The sequence below is a fragment of the Nannobrachium achirus genome, assembly GCF_963921795.1.
Source record: "Nannobrachium achirus genome assembly, chromosome: 15".
In the NCBI taxonomy this organism is placed as follows: domain Eukaryota; kingdom Metazoa; phylum Chordata; class Actinopteri; order Myctophiformes; family Myctophidae; genus Nannobrachium; species Nannobrachium achirus.
The window spans coordinates 36,726,285-36,752,299 of NC_137822.1; the positions used below are offsets into that span (position 1 = coordinate 36,726,285).

General features: G+C 40.6%; 1 protein-coding gene across 1 annotated transcript; it reads left to right on the forward strand.

Moving 5' to 3' along the window:
- Positions 1 to 2,233: 2,233 nt before the first annotated feature.
- LOC308299292 (uncharacterized protein) lies at positions 2,234 to 14,602 on the forward strand. Its single transcript, XM_080743038.1, has 8 exons — positions 2,234 to 2,302; positions 4,972 to 5,126; positions 5,806 to 5,904; positions 6,482 to 6,538; positions 12,853 to 13,095; positions 13,525 to 13,647; positions 13,900 to 14,064; positions 14,221 to 14,602. The coding sequence occupies exons 2-8, from the start codon at positions 5,004 to 5,006 to the stop codon at positions 14,242 to 14,244; spliced, it is 834 nt and encodes a 277-aa protein (XP_080599164.1). The 5' UTR covers positions 2,234 to 2,302; positions 4,972 to 5,003; the 3' UTR covers positions 14,245 to 14,602.
- Positions 14,603 to 26,015: the final 11,413 nt, after the last annotated feature.

The following is a 26,015-nucleotide window of genomic DNA, read 5'->3' on the forward strand; positions in this document are numbered from 1 at the left end:
AAACTGAGGAGGCACAACTTGCAACTGAGGGTGCAATGCCCCAGCAGGCCCCCCCCGTGGCGCCGGGCCTGGTAGTGGAGTAGAATTAAAAGTATTGGAAATACTCCAGTAAAGTAGGCTAGGCTATACTTAAAATCTGTACTTAAATACACTACTTTAGTAAATGTACTTAGTTTACTTTAGATAACTGGTTATAATAATATTAATAATAATATGTGTAATAATATAATAAATATAATAATAATATATAGATGCTTACCCTTCTGTACTATGGAACAATGAACAATATGAACAATATGAAGAGGCTTATTATAGATATTTCATTTAGGATTTCAATCATGTTTCATGTTACAGTAAGTGTAATGCCGTTGCCTAATTCAGGTGTAGGACCTGTAGTGTTTTTATTGTGTGTAGGCCTATAACTGTTCCAAAATGCAGTTTTCTATGCATTTCAGGGGTTTTGGGGGGTTAGAGCCTCCCAATTTTTTTCGGCCGCGCGGCCAATTTATGACAGTTCCGGCAAGAATTTCAAACCACTTTCACCCCTGATGGTGCATAAAGGCCCTTTCCGACTGGGCATGATAACGATAAAGATAACAATAAGAATCGTTTTCAATTGAAGTGGGTAGCAGCGTCCACACTCCACACCACAACGACAAAGCATTTTTGATGTGAACGCCGACATATCGTTATCTTTATATTTATCGCGTCCGGTGGGAATGACACTTTAACTTTAACTAGGGTGGATATGTCTGTCATGTGTCATCACTGTCATCAATGTTGCCCAGATTGCATATCGCCTACAACTCACTTTTAAAGTGGGCATCGATTATGATAACATCCTTAGGCCTACTGTGGTGCAAGGACAACTGAATTTCCCCCAGGATCACACAAAACTTTATATAAATGAATGATCCTATGGCCCACCTCACCCTCCATGCAGCAACTATAGAGTTAAACACAGAGGAGGAAGAGTTCCCGTAAATGAGGCAGAGGTTTTATGAGGCTAGGTTGTTATCAGTCATATTGTAAACAGACAGGCTGACAGGAACTGACTGACCGAATTAGGTTATAATGGTTGTTACGCTGTTCTGTCAACACACCAGTCTAAAAATAGACCAACTGCATGCTGGAAACTGTGGTATGCTCTTTTAATCAAAACATATGCCGATTAGCGACCTGTGGGCAGTAGTATAGCCTAAAACATTTTCCTCTTTCCTGAGCAGATGAAAGTAACGTCGTTCAACAACACAGAACAGAAGGAGATGCTCACATTCTGCACAAAACATATTATCATCATTAATACAGCTTTCTTTCAGACTGGCAGGATGGAAACAAACTGAGGATGTTGCAGTGGTGGGAAAAGTACCAAAAATGTATGCCTACACTACAGTGCAACACAGGCTAAGAAGAATAGAGCAGTGGTTCCCAAGCTGTGGGTCAGGACCCATTTGTGGGTCATAACTCGGTTAAAAATCCAATTTTCTTTTCCTACATTAAAGATTTCCCCTTCCTTTTTTCTTTCTTCTTTATATATTTTAAAATAAACAAACAGACACATCTAAGAAATGCCATAAAAATATTAAAAAATCAAGTACTGAAAAAAAGACGATTGTCTAATTTCTCTTTTTAGCCCAGACCGGCCCACCACAACCGGAGCAAACCGAACATAGAAGATCTACAAGCCCACAACATATCGAGGCACAGGCGTGTTGTGAGCTTGTATGCTGTTAAATGTTAAGGTGGGACTCCTGGGCCACAGTAGGCCAGTATTCAGATGATAGACAAGCCAGTGGGCCAATCATGTGATGTCTCTCTGCTCTGTGGGCCGGTGCTACTGAAGGATTGGCCCTCTCCACTTAGTGGCCGCCCAGCCCAAAAATGGCTGTCCTAAAAGGCCCACCGGGCAAATGCACAGTAAGCCAGATTCCCACCTCTGGTGTTTTGTACTCTGTGTGTGCAGCAACACACGCGCGCGCGCGCGCGCGCACACACACACACACCACTGCATAATGATAATAATAGCTCAGAATGGGCTCCAGGTCGAGAAGTAGTCGAATCTAACTGAGGTATCTCCAGTTTTTCTAATTATCCTTTTCACCACCACACCCTCCATGCAGCAACTATAGAGTTAAACACAGAGGAGGAAGAGTTCCCATAAATGAGGCCGGGGGTTGTTATTAATATTGTAAACAGACAGAGTCAGACAGGCACTGCACTAGCCTAGATTATACTGGTTGCTACGCTGTTCTGTCCACACGCATCAGTCTAAAAACAGACCAACTGCACGCTGGAAACCGAGGTAAGCTCTTTTAATAACATTTAAGTGTAATTTATACCGATACATAAGATCCGCGGGTTGACACCAGAAATGGAGGGAGTGAGTTCTCTTCTGTTTTGTCTGTACTGTTTGTCCGGACCTCTCCCTGTCCGTTGGCTTTACGTGCATCACTAAACTGACCGTACTGAACGTGTCTGATTTTGTCCGTAAGCAAGAAGTAGCTACCCATGGCCACCATGTGGGCAGTAGCAGGGACGTGCAGAGAATGTTAGAGAGGCAGGGGATGAAATTCCTAAAAGGGCCTTTTGGTGAAAATATCGAAAATAGCAGAACTCCAAGCTCAGTGTGACGCGTTGTGAGCTTGGAGGTCGGCTATAGTGAATACTGGAGATGTGGCGTAAAGGCATGGATTTCTACACAGAGAGGGCAATTCTTTCAACATAAGATGCTGCATTCAAGTTCAGGAGAGTTTGGACAAGGCAATTCTCTTGAATGCTGCCTTCAGGTATGGCATGGAAAGAGGGCATTTGCATTCTTTCAGCATAGTAAAAACTGCATTCATAATGGATGGCATTTTTTATATCGCTTTTATAAGCAGATTGTGAACTCAAAGCGCTTTACAATGGTCCATTCATTCATACATTTGGAAGTGAAGCGGTGAAAATTCGACGCCAACGTCCTCACTTCCCACATTCAAACACCAATGGTGGCAAGTTAGCACCGACCAACCCATTGGAGGCAATGTTCATGGTGTGGAGAAGGCACTTTTTACAGACGGGTAAAGGGGCAGGGGCTCAAGCCCCCTTAGATTTCTATGTGTGCACGTGCCTGGGCAGTAGTGAGTAAAGAGTTTCCTCTGGTCCCGAGCACATTCTGTACAAAATATCATTGCGACCGTAGGTCGCATTTACTATCAAAACCTGCACAAAGTGTGAGTGAGTCCGTCAGTCAGTCTGTCTGTCACACCTCACACGTCACACTTTTTCTCTGCTTATATCTCCGCAACCGTTGCCCCGATCCATGCCAAATTTTGCACACACGTTCCTTGGCTGCCAAACTACAACCTCCAAGGACCCCCGGAGCTCCAGGGACCCCCAGGTCCCTGGGGGACCCCCAGATGTAAAAAATGACCAAATGCGCAAACATGACCAAATGACCACCCCAACGGGGCTGCTCATGGGGAATTCCCGGGGACCACCGACGGTGCTCCAGAACGGATGCAAAAGTGGTGGCGCCCCCAGTGGAGGACCCCCTACACTGCAGCTCACATAAAATGCCGTAACTCCGGCTAGGAGCGACCGGGACAGCCGGGGCCGGTACCTATTCGTCCGCCTTGCCGGCGCGGAGACCCCACCCCTCATTTCTCACATGGCCCTCTTCTAGCGCCACCATGAGGCCGATTCTTGCAAAACACATTTTTGGACACTGCTCCTACAATTTTCGCCCTAAAATCACGCAAATCGGTACACAGTATGTCTACACTCATCCCATCAACATGAATCTGTCCCATATAGCGCCACCTCCAGGCCGATTTTTAAAAACACATTTTTGGACACTGCTCCTACAGATTTTGCCCTAAAATCACGAAAATCACTACACAGTATGTCTACACTCATGTCATCAACATGGATCAGGAAGATTTTGGCAAAACACATTTTTGCCCTATTTGTGGAGATAAGTGACCTACGGTCGCTTATCTCCCGATTAGGGAGCCTTACTGGTTGTTAATACATCTTTCTTTGAGCTTTACGTACATAATACACAAGCCAGCAGACTAGTGCAGTGGCGTCAGTTCAGAAAAGGTTAAGGTATGGCAACATGACTGGTGTCTTGCACGCGCAGACACCAGTTATGTTGCCATACCTTATTTTATGATACATTTATTTTAAGTACAATTTATTTTCCCCCCGTTTCTACGGTTTCTTGGGCTGGATATGGCAGCCTGGAACGGTTGTTCAAGTGCAGCTACAGTAAATGGTAAATGGTGCATTTATATAGTGCTTTTATCCAAAGCGCTTTACATAGATTGTGCATTACATTCACCCATTCACGCACACATTCATACACCGGTGGCGGAGGAAACCATGCAAGGCACCAACCTACTCACCGGGAGCAACTAGGGGTTCAGAGTCTTGCCCAAGGACTCTTAGACATTAACTCAGGGGGAGCCTGGATTCGAACTGGGAACACTTCGGGAACCCAGTACACTTGGCATGTTAGTAAAAGTGCCACAATTAACAATAATGCATTGCACCTGTGCAGCTGACTTGCGGAACCTGGGAATATACCATTTTGTCAAGATGGGGAGAATAAAAGTGTGGAGAATATAATTATAATACCTTGTTAAAGTGACCATTTTGTAAAATTTTGCATTTGTAGTTACATATTTTACTGTAATTTAACAACATAATAACCAGCACGGATAGATAAGCACAGATAGATAAAGAGACATTCACGGATTTATATTTAAAAGTAACTTTTATTTCCCCCCCCCCCCCCCCCTGGACCCAGCTGCCATACCCAATTGACGCGGCGCCCTGGACTAGTGATACCCTTCATAAATATTGTGTAGAAAGCGATTTACAATCAAGTGTGTGCAAAATTACATTCATGGTCATTTAAATAATTTCGTAGCCTTGGTTGCATAGGTGTAAAGAAACAGTTCACACACCATTCCCTGTCTTTTCCAGGAGTTGAACATTGATAATAAAACAAATCCAAGATGTCCACGTCCATCACCACCTCTAATGGACTGCCAGAGGTCTGGACTGCTCGTCCTTCTTTCCAAGCCAAAGTGTCCCAGATGACAGTGATGTTCCGGCAAGGAGAGCCTCTGTCACTTGGGGTGAGAGCACAAAACACTATTCATTTTAAAGCTGCAACCTGTGACTTTTATGTCTGTTCAAAGTTATTCTTCTGGAGATTGTCAGGCATTCTTTTGATATAGCAATGACGACGATGGGAAATGGTAGGAGAGAGAGAGAGTCCATCAACTACTAATCCCAAAAAACTGTGTTTTCTCAAAACACGTGCACATTTTCAACATGAGTATCTTTGGTCTACAAATGTTTTCAATGTCTACAGTATGTGGTTGTCTGCATGTATCTGTTCTTCATTCATTGACATCGTTTTAACATGCTATGCATGCTAGTTCTGTTCTTTAAACACTCCTTGCCAAAGCAGGAGTGCGCAAAGGTGTCCAATTGTAACAAGATGAGCATGCATAAAGTGAAAGGCAAATCGAGTGGCAAAGTCAGTGGCAAAGTGAGTTTAATGTTGTTTAATGTCTTTTAATGCAATCAGATAGGACTTTTCTGTTTAGATGTATGGGCTGTCAAGGCCAGAAAGTATTTTTTTGCCACTCAGTAGGCGTTCCCGCATAACTTCCGAGTATGATGATGATGAAGTCACGCGCATACCCTCTATTGAGTTTGAGTCAATAATAAATAGGGAAAAAAAAGAAAAATAGTGTGATGATGTCCTGTTCCAAATGCAAATTGTTTTTTATTTGTGTGTTTTGTCAGATTGTGCAGATTTTCATCGGCCTGTTGTTAATGATATACGCTATGTCTGCCGTCCTGTATTCCAATATGGTTGCTGTCAATTACATCATGGGAGTCATGGTAAGTTTATGGCTGTTGAACATACAATGACCCATATGTTATATCCAATTCAGATGTCTTTTAATTGGCAACGTGTGTACTTGTTGCGACCGTAGGGAGCAGTTAGTATCAAAACCTCCGTCTCATGTTAGTCAGTCAGTCACACCTCATGTCAAGCTTCATACATGGCCTTCCTTGTCCCTTTTTTGCCCATATATGGAGATCCCTGATGTCATCAATATTAAGCCCATATCTGAGAATGCCCATATATGGACATATTGTGTCAGTCTCATGTGGACTCAAGGTCGAGGTTGTGTGTGTGTGTGTGTGTGTGTGTGTGTGTGTGTGTGTGTGTGTGTGTGTGTGTGTGTGTGTGTGTGTGTGTGTGTGTGTGTGTGTGTGTGTGTGTGTGTGTGTGTGTGTGTGTGTGTGTGTCTGGGTGCGCGCACGTGTGTGTGTGTGTGTGTGTGTGTACTTGTGTGTGTATACCCAAATTTATGTATTCATTCATTCCAGTTAAAGTGTTTGCTTTGTACAGCATTTTCAGTATAGCCTGAATGATGTGTTGTGTTGACGTGGTGTGGTCTGTTCTCTATAGTTTGTGGTGTCTGGATCTTTGGCTGTGGCGGCTCGGAAGGGAACCAGCGCACGTCTGGTGAGTTCTCCCTGTCACCTCTTTTTTTAAGTTGTAGTTCTCAAATTCCCTGGTAATGGTGGTTGGTTGAGTAGACTACAAATCAACAATTTTTATTTTTATCTTTAAATGTCACCTAGATGCCAACTATATTAATGTCCTTAAGTGTATAAATGCTGGTGTTAAAGTGGGTCTCTAGGTTACGCTATGTTCACGTCTAGCGTTTGCCTTTTATTCTGCTCTTCCACTCTACTATACTGCCATCATGTAGTCAGAAAGACATTTAGCCTTTATGTACATGTCATGCCACAATGTCTGATGTTTCTATGCATACGTTATGAAAACAAAAAACATAACATCTAGCCAATGAGCACCAACACAACTTTATTAGTTCATAATAAGATGTGAACAATCAGTTCAGTGTAGTTACATCACAACTAAAGTAAATGTTCAACATAAAATAAAACAAATGTTATTGCCTACATGAACACAGTATGTGTTAGTTGTGAGTTGTCAGTTGTGTTAATATGAGTTGGCCCATATTACGTGGAGGGAAGCCTAACAGGGAGGGTGATATTGGTCATTGCATGGTTTTCATCCATATATTTGGCCTTATTTGCAGGGTTAAACATGACATGTACATTGATTAATACATAGGTACATGTACAATGTAAACATTAGTAAAACAAGACTTTGTTCCTTACACCCCCTTCGAATACATCAGTTTACACAAATTAAAACATCATTTCTGGTTGTAGGGTTTGAAACTGTAGTCCGTTAGAAGACTGTTTGTGAATGTTTCATAGAGGATACTTGTCCCTTTGTTAATGGACAGGTGAGAATGGGTTAGGGGTCATCGTCTGGGGCAACCTGCATTTGGGGGGGCCTTTACAGGCAGATATGTTGTTATATAGCTAATTCACAGCAGAAATGTAGTACATTGCATGTCTCTGCTAATTGTCCATCTGTCTTTCAATGTTATATGATATACATATTCAGTTCAACTCAATCTTTATTTCAGACCCAGGGAGATCCATATCAGTTACATTACAAAAAAATAAAAAAAATAAAATAATTCAAAAAATAAAAGCACAATGCACCAAGCCCAAATATTCAGTTTCTGACATAAAGACATGTGCACCAATGGTTCCACAGTCTAGATGAGAACCTGACAGAACAGCGTTTAGGGTCCGTTATAACAGCAATGATGTCATTAACTGACTCAGATGCCCTACACATAAACCTGTACATTAGGTTGTGTAGCACAGCAGAGCAGGTGGGAACCCCGGCACTCACAAACATCTGGCTCCTGTGTAAATAAGCCGTAAAGCACTAGGGTCTCCTTTTAGTTGACCGTTTACCAGTGACCTACTGTCATGAAACTGTACTTTTTCCTATGCAACCTTCTAATACATTCTTCAATCAATCATTGGAAGATGTTCCACAATAACAGTATTATAACAAAAAGAAAGAGGAAACAAACATTCTCTATACATGCATAGGAGGTGCTGCTGGCTGGAGGTTGTGTTTCTCTGCTTTCAACATCTTCACTTTTCACTGTTAGTAAAGTCAACATTGTCCCATCAGCCTCTAATGGGACAGTCTCTTGTATTTGGAACAGCCCATCTCCTTCCTCTTTAATCTGTTGAGATTCTGGTTCCTCCCGGAACAGTCTGTGGCCTCTCTCCTTCTGTTTAGGTGAATACGCTTCTTTACGCACAGGGACAAAGTCTAGGAGGAGGATAAAAACACAAGAGCTGAGTCATGACGCTCATTGAGATAGAACCCATGTATTCCAACAATGCCGTATTTGGCAGTTTGTCAATGAACCTGTGATTCATATTTCATTGAATGCACGCAGACATGAATCGCCATCTAATTTGGGGTGCCTGTCCTCTGCATCCAAATGAATGAATGATTCCAAAGAACGGTAGAGCTTAATACCATCCTATGGGAGTGATGAGCGGACTGAGAAGTTGGCTGGGTCAGCTGTTGTACAGAAATGTCATGGAACACACTGGAGCAATCACGTTTAGCTTTATAATCATCGTCACTCTTACCTTTCATGTATCGTGTGCATGGGATGCAAAGAACCTCTTCCTTTATAAGCAGTTTCACATCCCTGTCTGGCTTTGAGGACACCGACACAACACCCGGTGTTGCCTCCACCTACAAAAACAAAACAAGTTGTTGTTTTCAATTGTTTAACAATTATTCCACAAATAAAATAATATATGTAACTACAAAAAATGTAATTCCTCAACCTGCTGCATTGGTAGTCTCCTCTTGGAGGCATCAGCTTTATGTTGATCTTCTATATTTGGTTTCTAATAACATTTTGGGCCATAACTAAGCCACCTAAACACAAGCAACTATGCAACTATACCAAAAACAATTGATCTACAGGCTCAAAACATGTTGGCAATGCATTGAAAATGCATTGCTGTGTTGTTTTCGACACTAGGGTTAAATGTGGTGTATTGAGGCCTCATCCAACAGATATAATTTATTATCAAATTACCATTTTACTTTGTGGAACAGCTGTGTTAAAAAGATCCAGTGGAACTATTTCATCCTTCACATCCAACAGTCCAATGTTAAACCTTACACGTGATAGAGGGACGAAACAAGCCTTCAACGCTACTGTGGTTGCATTCACCTGTAAAATCAAATGCAGAAAAGACAATTCATGAAAACGTGTATCGTGAAAAGCAGATATAAAAAGCAATATAACACAAAAGATGATCATAAATATTGTTTGAATGTTATATAATTATAACACCGGTAGTCGTGCATTTACAAGGGGGTGGAACACGCCATCAACAGTAGGCTATTAAAAAAAATACTATTTGTGACGAAGATCCTCAACATACATACACACACGATAATAGATAATACATGTATGCAATAAGACAAACATACCATACCTGGTGCTCAATAATCTTGCTCCATTTGGTTTCTCTATAGGACTGTTCAACTTCCCCCAGTTGGTTCATCTGTAATGATAAATGTCTTGGTATTAAACACAAGGGGGGAAATGGAGGCTACACACATCTAATCTCTAATAAAGACAGGAAAGTTTAGTAGTTAAGCAATACAACTCGTTGACCATTACTAAGGTAAAGTGTCAAGTCTCAACCACATAATTACAGTGTGCAACATCTTACCTTCATGTTCAGTTGTCCTTGGAAATGGTTCTCTGTCTTGTCTCTGAATATGCTGCAAGCACAATCAACATAGACTACAACAACAATGCTATGGTAGTTTACTTATACCTGAGGAGGGTCTTTCACACGTTGAATTCAACCAATCAGAGCAGAGCAAAGCAAGGGTAGGCGTGTGACATCATCATACCCGGAAGTTATGCGGGAACGCCTACTGAGTGGCAAAAAAATACTTTCTGGCCTTGACAGCCCATACATCCAAACAGAAAAGTACTATCTAATTGCATTAAACAACATTAAACAATGTTAAACTCACTTTTCCACTCGATTTGCCATTCACTTTCTGCATGCGCATACCCTCTATACCCCTGCACTGACATGAACATTAAAATAGCAACTATCTGGAAACATTTCAGAACACACAGTCTGGTGATTAAATAATGCCAGGCATGCTTGCTTGAAACTATTTAAAATAATGTGTTTTCACCAAAGGCCTACCCAGTGTAACATTTAAATTACAATTATGGCAATTTAAGGATTATGGTTAAATCTCTATATTCTAATTCTAACCATTGATATCATGCTTGTTAACTTCAGTAACAGGACCAATAGTCTCCCCATCTCCCCAACTCTTTAATAAACATAAAATATTAAATATAGCATAATTTGGGTACACAATGTAATTCAGGCAATATAACCCATTAATCACCATCAATTTGATCAATTGTTCCAGTTAGCCATGTCTTCTGTTAATTTCCCTGTTTCCTCACTTCCATTGTGCTTGTTTGTCCTGTATCCTGCATGAGTTCTGCCTCCTGATTGGGTTAGTGCAGAGGTCTTCAATAAGGGGTCCGGGACCCAGAGTTACTACAGGAGGTCCAAATCTTTCTGTGATAGAAACTTATTTTCTCATTTTTTATATTAACCATTTGAACCCTATGAACTGTAGCCAAAAATAGCCGATCTACAAGCTCACAACGCCTCGCGCTGCGCGGCGTTGTGAGCTTGTAGATCGGCTATTTTTGGTCAAAGAGCTTTGGTGTAGAGGGGAAAAAGAGAAGACTAAGTACAGAGTGAAAGGTCAGGTTTTTTTTAAGGTATTGACAGTTCAAGTGGTTAAATATCTGAAAACACAAATTGACCTGATTCCAAAATTCACAGATGATTGTGCAGTCAAAAGATGAAACTATATGTAGGCTAATCTGTGAAGGGGTTGTGGGGGTCCCTGCTTCATCTCTCTCTCTCAACTATGGGGTCCTTGGCCTGAAAACGTTGAAGACCCCTGGGTTAGTGTATTTCATACAGAGCTAGGGTAACAAAGAGATCCCAGTTAATGAACAAACACTCTACTGTAACTCAGACATAACATGGTATAGAGCCATCGTGTAACACTTATTTAGCAAAACATATCCCTTACATCCCTTTGAATACATCAGTGCCAGTTTACACAAATTAAAACATTCTGGTTGTAGGGTTTGAAACTCTATCTAATCTGTTTGAAGACACAGGCTTTGAATGTTGTGGAATGTTTTATTTAGAGGATGCTTGTCCCTTTGTTAATGTACAGGTGAGAATGGGTCTAGGGTGTGTAGCCCTGTTGCTGAATGGATGGACCAACTCATTTGCATGTATTCCTTTTAGTATGATAAGTAGTGAGCATGAAGCCCTCAACAGTATTGTGTGAATGGTGTGGAATTGTGTGTATTCAAAATGTTTATACTGAAAAATACTTGGCATTCTGCAACGACACCTGAAAGGTGACACACAACTTTGCATCCACTAAGTATGTTTATTCAAGTACTACAGGTACTTAAGTTACACGTCTAGATTTTGCCTTTTATTCTGCTCTTCCTATTTCAATTCAATTCAAAGGAGCTTTATTGGCATGAGAAAACATACGTTTACATTGCCAAAGCAAGTGTCACAAATAAAATAAAAACAGTTGAAAATGGGGAACATAATACAGTTGGAGGGGGTACAGCATTGTATAAATAGAGCGATGTCGCATTGTGACATTTTATGTAGTCAGAAAGGCCTCGGGCTCAATGACAGAAGAAAATATATGTTTTTAGGATTATTTGTGTTTTTACTCTGAGAGAGTTCTCAAATTCTTCTGGAACCCAACCCTGTCCCTACTCGACCTGACGTTTTTGGGCCAGGTAGGGCCTAAATGTATGCCACTTAGTCAGGCTCAGTTAGGGCTTAGTTAGGGCCGGGCCTTAATTTTCAGGCCTGTTGAGAACTACTATGCAGTGTTTGATTTTGATAGCAAATTCTTTATTTAGTTTTAGTCTTTTGAACTAAATCGACTAAATCTACAGTTGCTGCAGTGGAATGGCTGATTTTACACTTGGTTGCATGCTGAAAATAGCTGATCTACACAGTCACAACACATCGCAGTGTGATGCCCTGTGAGCTTGTAGATCTGCTATTTTCAGAGCGCAACACCAGCGCGCAACCAATCATAAAATGACTTTTCTTTTAGTTCTAATGGATCTCCTCTCCAGTCTCCACTTGTCCCTCCATAGTTTTTATTTGTTTGACGAAATTGTCAATATATTTAGTCTCAGTTTTAGTCATCATAGATTAGTTTAGTTTTTATTTCGTTTTCATCAGTGAAAGGTAGTCGACAAACATTTTTCGTCATCGTTTGGGGCAACCTGGGGCGAAAAAAAATTGGGGGGGCTTTTACAGACAGTTATGTTATATAGCAAATGCACACTAGAAATGTAGTACATTGTCCGTCTTTCAATGTTATGAGATACATAAAGGGTTCCTGTGTAAATAAGCTGTAAAGCTTACTAGGATCTCCTTTTAGTTGAGTCCTTTAGTCATGAAACTGTACTTTTTCCTATGCAACCTTCTAATACATTCTGTAATCAATCAATGGAAGATGTTCCACAATAACAGTATTATAATAATAAGAAAGAGGCAATACAAATAGAAAATAGCTGAGCTTGTAGATTGTCTATTATTTTCACAATATTTCAAACTAAAGTAATGCCTCATCCGAGTAATTGTCAGGGTGGGGCGTCCCCAGTTCAAATATGTAGTATTTATTCATTTTGAATGATCACGACTGCAGTAGATCATACCAGATGATTTTGAATTTGAATTGTGAAAACCCAGACTACTCCATTCTAAATGTCTGTTCTGCTCAATCTTTTCCAGATTAAGGGTGTGTTGGCTGTGCATGTTGTCAGTGCACTCGTTGCAGTGTGGTGCAGCTATGGGATGGCTTCTCACCTCTACATAATGTTTAAAGGCTGGGCCTGGGAACCTGCGCCTAACATATTGTTTGCTGCCCGCTATGGACCAGATCCTTGTGGTTTAGGAGAGAATAATGAGACCTTCCCAGAGACCTACTCTCGATACGGGCGCAGTGAATGGTGTGCCTTGGTGTGGGAGATCCGTGTAAGTAGGCCTGTAGCATTATTTTAACGTTACTATATGTTTATTAAGCTTTTATTTTTTATTTATTTTTTTGGACAGAAGTAGACAGAAAAAATGTCATCTTTTTTTTTGGCTATCTTTCTTTTTTTCTTGCTTTTTCTTGTTGTTGTTTTAGTTTCCCCATTACTGGTTAATGTCAAATGTTTAAAGTTGAATGGGATGGGTGGGGTTCTTTATCAAATGAATACACAGTACACACATCTAATTATTTAATCAAGCAACTTAAAAATGCAGATTAGACCCCAAAATGACCGAATGAAGTGTTTCTAAGTGAAATTTGACCTTTTCCTTTCCTTTCAGACAATATTGCCCCAAGTAGAATCATTACTTGTTTGTGATGTTGGTAAAATGTGTGTATTTTTCTCTCTCACTCTGTGTGGTCACCACCAGGCGGTTTGGGCCGGGGTGAGAGGTGTCTTACTGCTGTTGTGCGTTTTGGAGCTGTGTGTCTCCATCACCGTGTGTGTCTTCTCCAGGAAAGCACTCCGCCGTGCCAAACACTACTCACCCCATGTAAGATTCATACTTCAATACTGGTGGTTCCCAATCCATGCATGTTACCATTTCACTGGACATTTATGAGCTATAACAGCTACTTGTCTGTTGTAAAAAAAAGCTTGTTCCTAGGCTACTTAGTCAGGAGGAGAGGGTTTATTTATTATTATGATCAATATGATGATTATGATTACGGCAATGATAATGATATCTGTGTCCTGGAAGTTGAAAGATCCTGAGGGTGTCGTCATTTGACCTTTGAATTCTTAGGTGGTGGTGGTGACTAAGACCGATCCACTATTGGACGAAACTTTAGATCCACATTCGTGGTACAAGTTCTACCTCAAAGAGATTCTAGAACAAGAGGCGGCAGCTTATGACAGATTCGATCGCAGGAAACTCACATGCCCGGACACGGAGCCACTTCAGAAAACGGTAATCAATATATCATCGAAAGAGCCATCTAATGACCAAGCCTATTGGATACACACACTTCAAACTTTAACACCCAGGGGACTTAATGATGAACTTTTGCTTATTGTGATGCTTTAATCCATTCTAACTATTGTTGTTTTTTATTTCTTTACTCAGGCAATAGGACAATCTCCTGCCTGAACACGGCCTGGGTGACTTTTACACTATTTTATGCCAGACATTTCTATCTAATGAAAAATTATCTGCTGTATTTTATTGTATCTTGAATGTATTGAGGTCTAATATTGGATGAATTGATGTTTTTCTGATATTTCATAGCTTCATAGTTTTACATATATACATTGTGATCCACTGTTTTGTATACTCTGTAAGGTATATTTAAGATGTGTTAGTGTATTTAAGATGTTCTAGTGTATTAACTGTTGTAAGATCACATTATTCTAATGATCACCACCTGTTGTGGCGAGGGAGACTGTGATTGGGTGTAGTAGATCTCTGTGTGTGTATTTAGCTGTGTTGCTACTCCCTGTCAGCAGATGCCTGAATGTCTGTTACTGAAACATTGCGTAATAAAAGTGCAAGTATAATGTAGATGGTGTGCCATCTACGTATATTTTGTGCATTGTTTAGAAAACTGTGACATGTCAAGAATGCAATACTTGATTGTTTATTCTATTAGTAGTAGTACTACTATTTATTAGTAGTAGAACTATTTCCAATGGACTATAAGGCATATGAGAGTGAGACAGGGTACTCATAGCTTAATGGCATATTCAATAAAGCCAGATAATCTGCACAATGGTAGTTGCACAGTCCACCACAGAAGCAAATGCAGTATTGTGGTCTGTAGGAACACACTGAGGACACTAGATGGAGCACTTATCCAATATAATTTTTTCCCCAATGCATGCACCTCATGAAAAAAACAAAACACATCTACTGTGAAGTGAGCCATTTATGAATTAATTTCATTAAGGGTCCCACAAAGCTTGGCCAATGTGACCCTTGGCGTACAACAAACCTATTTGGACAAAGCCAGATGTTGGAGCTTAGCTGTAGAAGCAGTGAGCTAGTAGATAGGCAATTTTTTGAGTTGTGGGACAAAATAGAGCACCAAAAAGTGAGCCTACTGTGCCTTAATTTTTTTTTTTTTTTTTTTTTTTTTTAAACACATCTAAGAAATGCCATATTTTGTATTCATATTATATATCAAGAAGTTCTGAATACAAGCTCACAATGCGGCACAAAGTGATGCATTGTGAGCATGTAGATCTGCTACTTTCACTAGTTTGGGTCCTAAACATCTAATTTCTCTTTTGGGGCTTGAGCTAAAAGGTTTGGGAACCACTGGAATAGAGGGTCTATGTGGCTAACGATAAAAAAATAATGGAAGTCCGCTCAACAGCTAATGCAAATGCTCCACAGTGTTTATTAAAACATTTAATGTGACACGCACGCACGCACGCACGCACACACACACACACGCACACACACACACACACACACACACACACACACACACACACACACACACACACACACACACACACACACACACACACACGCCGCCGTATAATGATAATATAGCTCAGAATGGGCTCCAGGTTAAGAAGTAGGCTAGTTAAATCTGAGTTATCTGACTGAGGTACGTATTTCCAGAGGAAGTGCCTAGATACTCTACTATACAATGGTCCTTTCCCACTGGGCGCGATAACGATACAAATAACAATAAATAAATATTGTTTTTCAATTGAAGTGGATGGTAATGTCCACACCACAACGACAAAGCACAACTGAATCACAAAACGTGTGTGCATGCGTGTGTTTTTCTAATGATCCTTTGCCACACACTCCATGCAGCAACCATAGAGTTAAACACAGAGGAGGAAGAGTTCCCGTAAATGAGACGAGGTTTATAGTCATATTGTAAACAGACAGGCACTGACTGCATGGAGGGTGTGGTGAGGCAAAAGATCATTAGAAAAAAAAAATCTGAGCTATTATTATCATTATACAGTGGTGTGTCTGTGGAAGGCCAGGCCATCTATAAAGAGGTGTGTGTGTGTGTGTGTGTGTGTGTGCGTGCGTGCGTGCGCACACGTTGCTGCACACACAGTACAAAAAAACATAGTTAAACACAGAGGAGGAGGATAGTTGGGTCGTTTATGGCACTTCCGTGACCGTGGAGCGCAAAGGTCCGTTACTCAATCAATGGATTTGTCATCTAGGAGAGTTATTAAACAAATTTGGCCGGGGTGTATTTTTTGGATTCCGATGAAGTGTAGTGGTCTATTAGTTTGATAAATAATCACTGTATAAGACAAAAGGTGACCTTTTTGACCTTTGAGATGACCTCTGTGTTATTTATTTAGTCGGAGGCCTACTTACTAGCTTTAGCTTCAGCAGCTTTCATTAGAGCGTAATATGAAAGTTCGATGACAATGTAAAAAAATTGACATTTCAGAGCTGATAGTTGGCAGCCATCTTGGATCAGAAGTTTAAAAACAGGTTAAATCATTAAATTAACATCAATTATGGATTCCTCAACCTAAAAAGTCACAGAAAACTAGTTTTATTCATAACTGTAGGTCAAACTATTGAAAAGTTCATTTTCGTCATAGCTGATTGTAGCCATTTTGGATTTTGGTCTCTACAAATATTTCCCCGCCCTTTTAAAAAATACACCCTGGCCAAATTTGTTTAATAACCCTCCTAGACAGTGGTGTGTTCTAGAATTTTTGTGAGGGCATACTATAATCTATGATCCGCGGCTATTCGTGTGGCCAGTGCATACGCCAGTGCATAATGCCTATCGGATAGAAACGCTACTTTGAAAGGTTCACGAGGGCATACGCTTCTTCAAAAGAATGTCTTCACAGCATACTCTGTATACCCGTGTGACAGGTAGAACACAGCACTGCTCCTAGATGACAAATCCATTGAGAAACGGACCTTTGCTCTCCACGGTCACAGAAGTGCCATAAACGACCCAACTAGGAAGAGTTCCCATAAATGAGGTTATAATGGTTGTTACGCTGTTGTCCACACGCACCAGTTCAAAAACAGATAGACCAACTGCACGCTGGAAACTGAGGTAAGCTCTTTTAATAACATTTAATAAAAGTTAAAAAGTACTGGATTCAAAATGTATTTAAAGTACCGGCGTCTAAACAACCCTTTGCAGGTATTAAGTATTCCGCAGCAGTTCTCAAACTATATGGGTCGCGACTCGCGACCCAAAGTGGGGTCGAGGGGAAGGTGCCGTTGGGGTTGCGAATTGGCAACCAAAACAATAAGAAATAAATAATTTTCTCATAATATGGGATTGTGGTATAAAAAAAGTTTGAACCATTTATATATATGTGTGTGTGGGGGGGGGGGGGGTGTTAACTCGGTACACTTTAAGACCGAATAAGACATAATAAGAAATAATGTGTTGGTAATTAGAACTAATATGTTTTATTAGACAGAAATAAAGACAGAATAGCAGAGAGCGGATACATTCTCTGGCACCGGTACCTGCCGCGGAACTACTGCGGCAGGTACCGCCGCACGACTGGCAGTTCGAACGGCAGTCGCACTGCATCGCCGGCGATAGGCCTGGCAGTTCGACCGGCAGTCCCAGCAGTAGGACCGGCGGCTGCCGCACGGACCGGCAGGTCCCGTCGCGGTAAACTGCCGGTCCGTGCGGTGGTGGCTGCCGCGGCAGTTACCAGCGATGCCGGTCCAACCATAGGGTTATGGGTCCAACCTACAGTTCCGTGCGGCGGCCGCCGGTCCTATCGCCGGGCGATGCATCACGACTGATGGTCGAACTGCCGGTCAGGTGCCGGTGCCAGAGAATGTATTCGCTCTTTCTGCTATTCTGTCTTTGTTTATGTCTAATAAAACATATTAGTTCTAATTACCAACACATTATTTCTTATTATGGCTTTATTATGTCTTATTCTGTCTTAAAGTGTACTGTAAATTAGGATGGGGCCGTTAACTCAAACAAAGCGATTTACAATCAAGTGTGTGCAATTACATTCATGGTCATGTAAATCATTTCATAGCCTTCGTTGGTTGCATAGGTGTAAAGAAACAGTTCACACACCGTTCCCTGTCTTTTCCAGGACTTGAACGTTGATAATTAAAAAAACGTTAAGCGTTAAGCAACGGCAAGATGTCCACCTCTAATGGACTGCCAGAGGTCTGGACTGCACGTCCTTCTTTCCAAGCCAAAGTGTCCCAGATGACAGTGATGTTCCAACGAGGAGAGCCTCTGTCACTTGGGGTGAGAGCACAAAACACTATTCATTTTAAAGCTGCGACGTGTGACTTTTAGGTAAGGGATAACATCTCACTCAGCGGTGATTATCGAGTGATATGAGACCGACAGGTTGATATGCATATCAACCTGAAGGGCTCCTATCACTCGATAATCACCGCTGAATTTATCGTGAAATCGTCCTCCGTCGTAGCAGATCTACAAGCTCACACGACACGTTGTGAGCTTGAAGATCTGCTATTTTTTGGCAAATGTTCCGCCAACGATAATGGATGTTGGCGATATTTTGTGATATATGTGCACAAGATGTAAGAACAACCTTGAACAAATGAATGTATTTCTAATAGTCAATAACAATACCATCAGTCTTCCAGATATATGATTGATGAAAAACACTTTGTTGTGGTGATGACATGATGATTTTGGTCTGAGACAAAAATAAATCGGAAAATACATATAAAAAAATGTGTGATGATGTCCTGTTCCAAATGCAAATGTTGTGTATGTTTTTTATTTGTGTGTTTCGTCAGATTGTGCAGATTTTCATCGGCCTGTTGTTAATGATACACGCTATGTCTGGCTTCCTCTGGCCTATCAATGTGGGTTCTGCCTTGGGAGTCATGGTAAGTTTATGGCTGTTGAACATACAATGACCCATATGTTATATCCATTTCAGATTCTTGTTAATTGGCAACGTGTGTACTTATTGCGACCGTATGGACTAGTTAGTATCAAAACCTCTGCCTCATCTAACATATAATTTTAGAGAGAGGTCAGTCAGTCAGTCACTCAGTCACAAAATGCATTATCTATTCACTCGCTTCAGCGACTGATCTCAAATTTAACATGGCATTGGTCATTAGCATTATACACACAATGACGGAGCCCGAATTTCATTTTTCCCAAATTCTAGCGATTTCTTAGCGTTTCTTCACTCTACAGCTCTACAGCCTGTTGTCAGGGTTACGGTCCGTTCCTCCAGGCCATGGGATCTGTAGCCCCGGGCACACACACACCTCTCTCACAGTTAGGAATGCACCATGCAGTTACAGTTACTTTCCCCAAAACCCACACTCTGCACATATTTTGCAGCACATATATTCGAACGGGTAAGGTCTAGTCTCAGTCAGTCAGTCAGTCAGTCAGTCAGTCAGTCACGCCTCATGTCACACTTCATATATGGCCTTCCTTGTCCCTTTTATGCCCATATATGGAGATCCCTGATGTCATCAATATTAACCCCATATCTGGGGATGCATATGGACATATTGGGTCAGTCTTATGTGGTCCGTCCCTTTTATGCCCATATATGGCGGTCCCTGAGGTCATCAATATTAAGTTCATATCTATGGATGCCCATTATATGGACATATTGGGTCAGTCTCATGTGGACTCAAGGGTAAGGTCGCTTCTCATGTGGACTCAAGGGTAAGGTCGCTTCTCGTGTGTGTGTGTGTGTGTGTGTGTGTGTGTGTGTGTGTGTGTGTGTGTGTGTGTGTGTGTGTGTGTGTGTGTGTGTGTGTGTGTGTGTGTGTGTGTGTGTGTGTGTGTGTGTGTGTGTGTGTGCGTGCGTGCGTGCGTGCGTGCGTGCGTGCGTGTGTGCGCGCATGTGTGTATACCCACATTTATGCATTCATTCATTCATTCATTCCAGTTCAAGTCTTTGCTTTGTACAGCATTTTCAGATGTGTTGTGTTGACGTGGTGTGGTGTGGTCTGTTCTCTATAGTTTGTAGTGTCTGGATCTTTGGCTGTGGCGGCTCGGAAGGGAACCAGTCTTTGTCTGGTGAGTTCTCCCTTTCACCTCTTTTTTAAGTTGCAGTTCTCAAATTCTGCCTGGCATTTTTGGGACGGGTAGGGCCTAAAATGTATGGTTTTCACAATATTTCAAACTAAAATAATGCCTCAACTCCAGTTAAAATATAATTATTCTGGGGGGTCGCGGCTTGAAAAGGTTGAGAACCACTGTTTTAGGATAGTATTTATATCATTTTGATTATCTCTGGACTGCAATAGATCATACCAGATGCTTTAGTTACTGGAAAACCTGACCTTAAAGGTGCTTGAAATGAGTTTGAATTTGAATTGTGAAAACCCAGACTACTCCATTCTAAATGGTCTGCTTAATCTGTTCCAGATTAAGGGTGTGTTGGCTGTGCACGTTTTCAGTGCACTCTTTGCTGTGTGGTGCAGCCTTGGGATGGCTTCTCACCTCTACATGATGTTTGCTCCTCGCTATCGAGGCTCGCCAGATCCTTGTGATTTAGGAGAGAATAATGAGACCTTCCCAGAGACCTACTCTCGTTACGGGTTAGGAGTAACGAGAAGTGAATGGTGTGCCTTGGTGTGGCAGATCCATGTAAGTAGGCCTGTAACATTATTTTAACGTTACTATATTTTTATTAAGCTTTATTTTATTTTTTGGACAGAAGTCCTGTAGACAGAAGAAAATATCATTTCAAGACTCCCCCCCCCCCTACACATCTGCCCTTTGACAAAGCAAAGCAAATAAATAGCACAAGTAAAAATACAAATTCAAAATAAAATAAACAAAAAACGTATTAATGCAGTAAATGTTGATGATAATAATATTAGCAGAAATAGCAGATCTACAAGCTGTACATGTAGTATAAAGTAATAAAATATGCCAATAACTTCTTTGTATATTTAAGTCACTTATCTGCCATGTGTTGATGTTCCAATGTAAATGGCGAGAACACAATTCCATCGCTAATTGCACATATTAGTTTGAGTATTCATTGCCAAGTAAAATCTCATGATTTTAAGGCCCAATTGCCCCAAGTAGAATCATTACTTGTTAGTGGTGTTGGTAAAATGTGTGTATTTTTCTCTCTCACTCTCTGTGTCTGTGTGGTCACCACCAGGCGGTTTGGGCCGGGGTGAGAGGTGTGTTACTGCTGTTGTGCGTGTTGGAGCTGTGTGTCTCCATCACTGTGTGTGTCTTCTCCGGGAAAGCACTCCGCCGCGCCAAACACTACTCACCACATGTAAGATTCACATTTCAATACTGGTGGTTCCCAATCCATGCATGTTACCATTTCACTTGACATTTATGAGCTATAACAGTCTTCAGTATAACAGTCTAACGTATTTGTTATTATGATCAATATGATTATGATGATTATGATTACGACAATGATGACGACGATGACGATGATGATGATGATGATGATGATGATGATGATGATGATGATATTTTTTTATCTGTGTCCTGGAAGTTGAAAGATCCTAAGGGTGTCCTCATTTGACCTTTGACTTCTTAGGTGGTGGTGGTGACTAAGACCGATCCACTATTGGACGAAACTTTAGATCCACATGAGTGGTACAGGTTCTACCTCAAAGAGATTCTAGAACAGGAGGAGGCCGCTTTTGACGGTTTCTCTCGCAGGAAACTCACGGAGCCACTCCAGAAAACGGTAATCAATATATCATCGAAAGAGCCATCTAATGACCAACTTCCTGTGCTTTCCAAGGGACTCTCATTTGTACACAATAAGAGTGGGTCTGTTCATTATTTTGGTTTAAGTGCTTTAGACAAATTAGACTTACCCGTGTGGGCATTGTGCGCATTGCAACAAGACTGTTAAAACCATATTTTTTAATCATCCACACACTGGTAAACAGTTTAAGATCAGAGGGGCTGTTGCCTATCTACTAGTGTTGTGTATCTTATACACAACACTGTGTATAAGACGTTTGGCCTATGTAGGCAAAACGTCCAGGCAACTCAAAAAGAGAATGAGTGAGCACAAATTGCTCTATTCGGAGGAATGATCGCAGTTCACTTTAATGATTTGAAACATGACATGTCAAGCTTTCGCTTCATAGGGATTGAACAGGTTTGCCTCCCTAAGAGAGGTGGCAACCATGGCGTGTTATTTAAACAGCATGAAGCCTATTGGATACACACACTTCAAACTTTAACACCCAGGGGACTTAATGATGAAACTTTTGCTTAATGTGATGCTTTAATCAATTCTAATTATTGTTGTTTTTCATTTCTTTACTCAGGCACTGGGACAATCTCCTGCCTGAACACTGCCTGGGTGAATTTTACACTCTTTTATGCCTGACATTTCTATAAAATAAAGATTTCTCTGCTTGTATGTTGTTTCTTAGTTTCACAGACATTGTGATCCACTGTTTTGCACAATCTGTAAGGTGAATTTAAGATGTGTATTAACTGTTGTATACATACTGACGGTGATGACAAGATCACATTAATCTAATGATCACCACCGGCTCATCCCTATAAAAAAAACAAAATAAAGCCTATCCTTACCATACCTCCCCCTAACCTTTCTATTGTATTGTTTCTGCATAGTAATGTGTTTTATTTGTCTGTTATTCTGTTATATGAGTTAAAAATGAAACTGTACTTTTTACAATGCAAACTCTAATAAAGTCTTCAATCAATCAATCAATCAGTACACTTTCATTAGCCTCAACAATCATAATGAAGGAATGCACAGTCAAGTGAAATAAAACATTAGCCTATAAGACTAAAAATTTACTGTTTTTTTTTTTGTTTTTTTTAAGAATTTGTAAGAGTTCCATAAGCCATTGCATGCTTCTAAATGATCCAGCACAGTAACTAATTGTTTTCTTGTGCTAATAAACAAATTCAATAGGCTAGACAGAGGTCTACTTCCAGACTTTTATCCAGACCAGTGTGTGTATTCACTATTGTGAAACTTGCGGTAGCATGAAGTTACCACCAGGGGGCAGTAGTAGTCACGAATCATGGAAGAATGTCTACTTTAACAAAGCTATTTGCAGCAGACTACTACTATTTTAGTTGCCATAGCTAAAATAGTTATAATATATCAGCTAGGCCTATAGTTGCATATGTTTTGTAGGATTTAATAGCAGCTATAGGCCCTATACTTAGCCTACCTCCCCCTTTCCACTGTAGGCCTATTAGTAATAGCCCACTGTAAATATCGACTTATTTTTTATTTATTTTCTTCTTTCTTCAATTTTTATTATTTATGACATTTGTTTTCTTTTGCTTTTGATGTTATCCTCTGCATATCCCTATCCGTCTGTCATTCAATGTTATAGAGATACATAAAGGTTTCCTGTGTTTACAAAATGTAGGCTAAATATAAAGCCAAAAGCTACTAGGATCTCCTTTTTTGACCTTATACCAGTGAACTGTACCGTCCTGAAACTACAATTCCTATGCAAACTAAGTTTTTAATCAATCATAGCTATTTATTTAGGTTATGATGATGGATTATTGGAGCTTTAGGCATTTTCGGTGTTTTACCTTTTCTTTTTTGCTGTGCTATGAGATTCTGGCGTATGGTGTAACCACAAAACACACTATAGCCTAGTGGCAGTGTTTTTCGTTCAAAGTTAGAAAGCAGTCACTTGGAATGGAATGTGCAGAGTGCCAACCTGCAGGCTGATGATGATGATGGCCCAATTTCACTGTCAATGAGGCTCCTGAATACAAATGAATACATTCAGCCCGGCCTTGCATTTGTGTAAATCACTCGATTTGCAAGTGCCACGATAACAAAGGGCCTGCATATGAACCATTATCACCCACTGCTCCCTTTGTGAAGTTACGTGAATGTGAACTAGTCTTTGGCAGAGAAAGAATGTTGAATGTTCAGATAACCTGATATTCAAGAATTCACCATCGTGTGTGTGTGTGTGTGTGTGTGTGTGTGTGTGTGTGTGTGTGTGTGTGTTTAGGTTACAACATTGGTATCAAAATATAGGCCATAAAGTAAAGTATAGTGTAAAGTAGAATACTCATTATGAGAATGCAGAATGCATTTCACAAGTTTTCAAACATATAGGCCTATACAGTGTATATATTTTGGGGGGGAAATAGCACATGTGACACATTGTGAGCTTGTAGATCAGCTATTTTCAAATGGCCGAAATGTAGGGCCATGGAGCTGAAGTATAGGCCTATTTATGTTTTGTAATAAAAGCAAGTAACTAAAGTTTTCAAATATGTGTAGTGGAGTAAAAGTACAATATTTTCCTATATGAGATGTATAGTGGAGTACTGTAGAAGTACAATTATTGGAAACTGGAAAATGCATTTAAAGGAGTAGTTCACCCCCAAAAGCCCATGCACTTTGAGAACCACTAGCCATACATTTTATTTAATTTCACACTTGTTTTGGCTTTATAAACATATTCCCATGCCAATAAAGCCCCTAGGGTCTTCAACAGGGGGTCGGGACCCCTAGGGGGTCCTCAGAGTTGCTACAGGGGGTTCCCCAGTGTGATACGAACCCTAGCATCCTGAGAACTTTAGCCAAAAATAGCAGATCTACACCTCGCGCTGTGAGTTGTTGTAAGCTAAGTACAGAGGTTAAGTATTGACGGTCAAGTGGTTAAATATCTGAAATCACAAATTGAAATGAATCCAAAATACATGGATGATTGTGCTGTCAAACAATGAAACTATATGGAATCTATGAAAAGGTTAAGGGGGTCCCTGCTTCATCCCTCTATTAAGGGGTCCTTAGTCGGAAAAAACGTTGAAGACCCCTGCATGCACTACACACTCAGAGAGACAGAAGATAAACAGGAGAGACTGAAGAGAGGCCATGCAAAGTGCAATAACTGAATAACTAAGGAAAGAAATCACAGAAAAAATGATTTAAAAGTGTTTCAACCGGTCAACCAAATGAGATATCGGATGGGCATAGACTTAAGGCCCATTCCCACTGGGCCAGATAACAGATATCTGGAGATATTTCTCCAGATATTTCTCCATGCAAAGTGGATGGTAGATACAGATACATTTTTTTTGCCACAGATAAAAGTATCTGTGGCAAATATCTGTGGTATATATATTTTTTATCTGTATCTACCATCCACTTTGAATGGAAAAATATCTGGAGAAATATCTCCAGATATCTGTTATCTGGCCCAGTGGGAATGGGCCTTAAGTGATATTACACCAATTGTATATCTGTTCTTGGGGTAATTGTTTATCTCCAAAAATCACAAAGGCTATATTTAGTTTGTCCAAAAACTTAGTAGGCTAGGCCTAATACTGCACTTCGGCCTTGAGTAAGGTCAGTGGTTCCCATGAACCTTTTAGCCTGTGACCCAAAAAAGAAATTGGACATTTGACTTCCCAACAGCAGATCCTATATATTTCCAGCACTTCTTAAACATTTGTTTTCTAATTTCTTTTATTTTTTATTTTTAAATGACTGGGGGGGAACAAAACATGTAATTGTTTTTTTAATTTTTGCTTTTTTGAAAACTTTCTGAAATAATAGTAACAATGATTTAAAAACAACATTTAGGAAACCATAAATTAAGGTAAAGTCCTTACTCTCACTCAAACTTTCACATAAAATAATCTATTGTGAATCTCCACCGCTGGGTGGGGCTAGGTGGAGGTGGAGGGTGGGGGGTTGCTGACTGTCTAGGAACGCCCTCCCAAATGAGGGGGCGTTGTCCCAAATGAGGAGCCTACATGCAGATCATAGAGGAGGTTGAGGTTCACTACACTACACTTCACTTCAGGCACGACTCACATGCAGACTCCAGAAGATCACTTTATCTTGCAGTTGCAGCAGAAGCGTTGAGGATCGAGGATACAGTCCTGTCCTGAGTCCCCGTTTTATTTTATTTTTGGAAGTTCAGCTTGAGTGGGAACTGGGAAGCAATTTTCG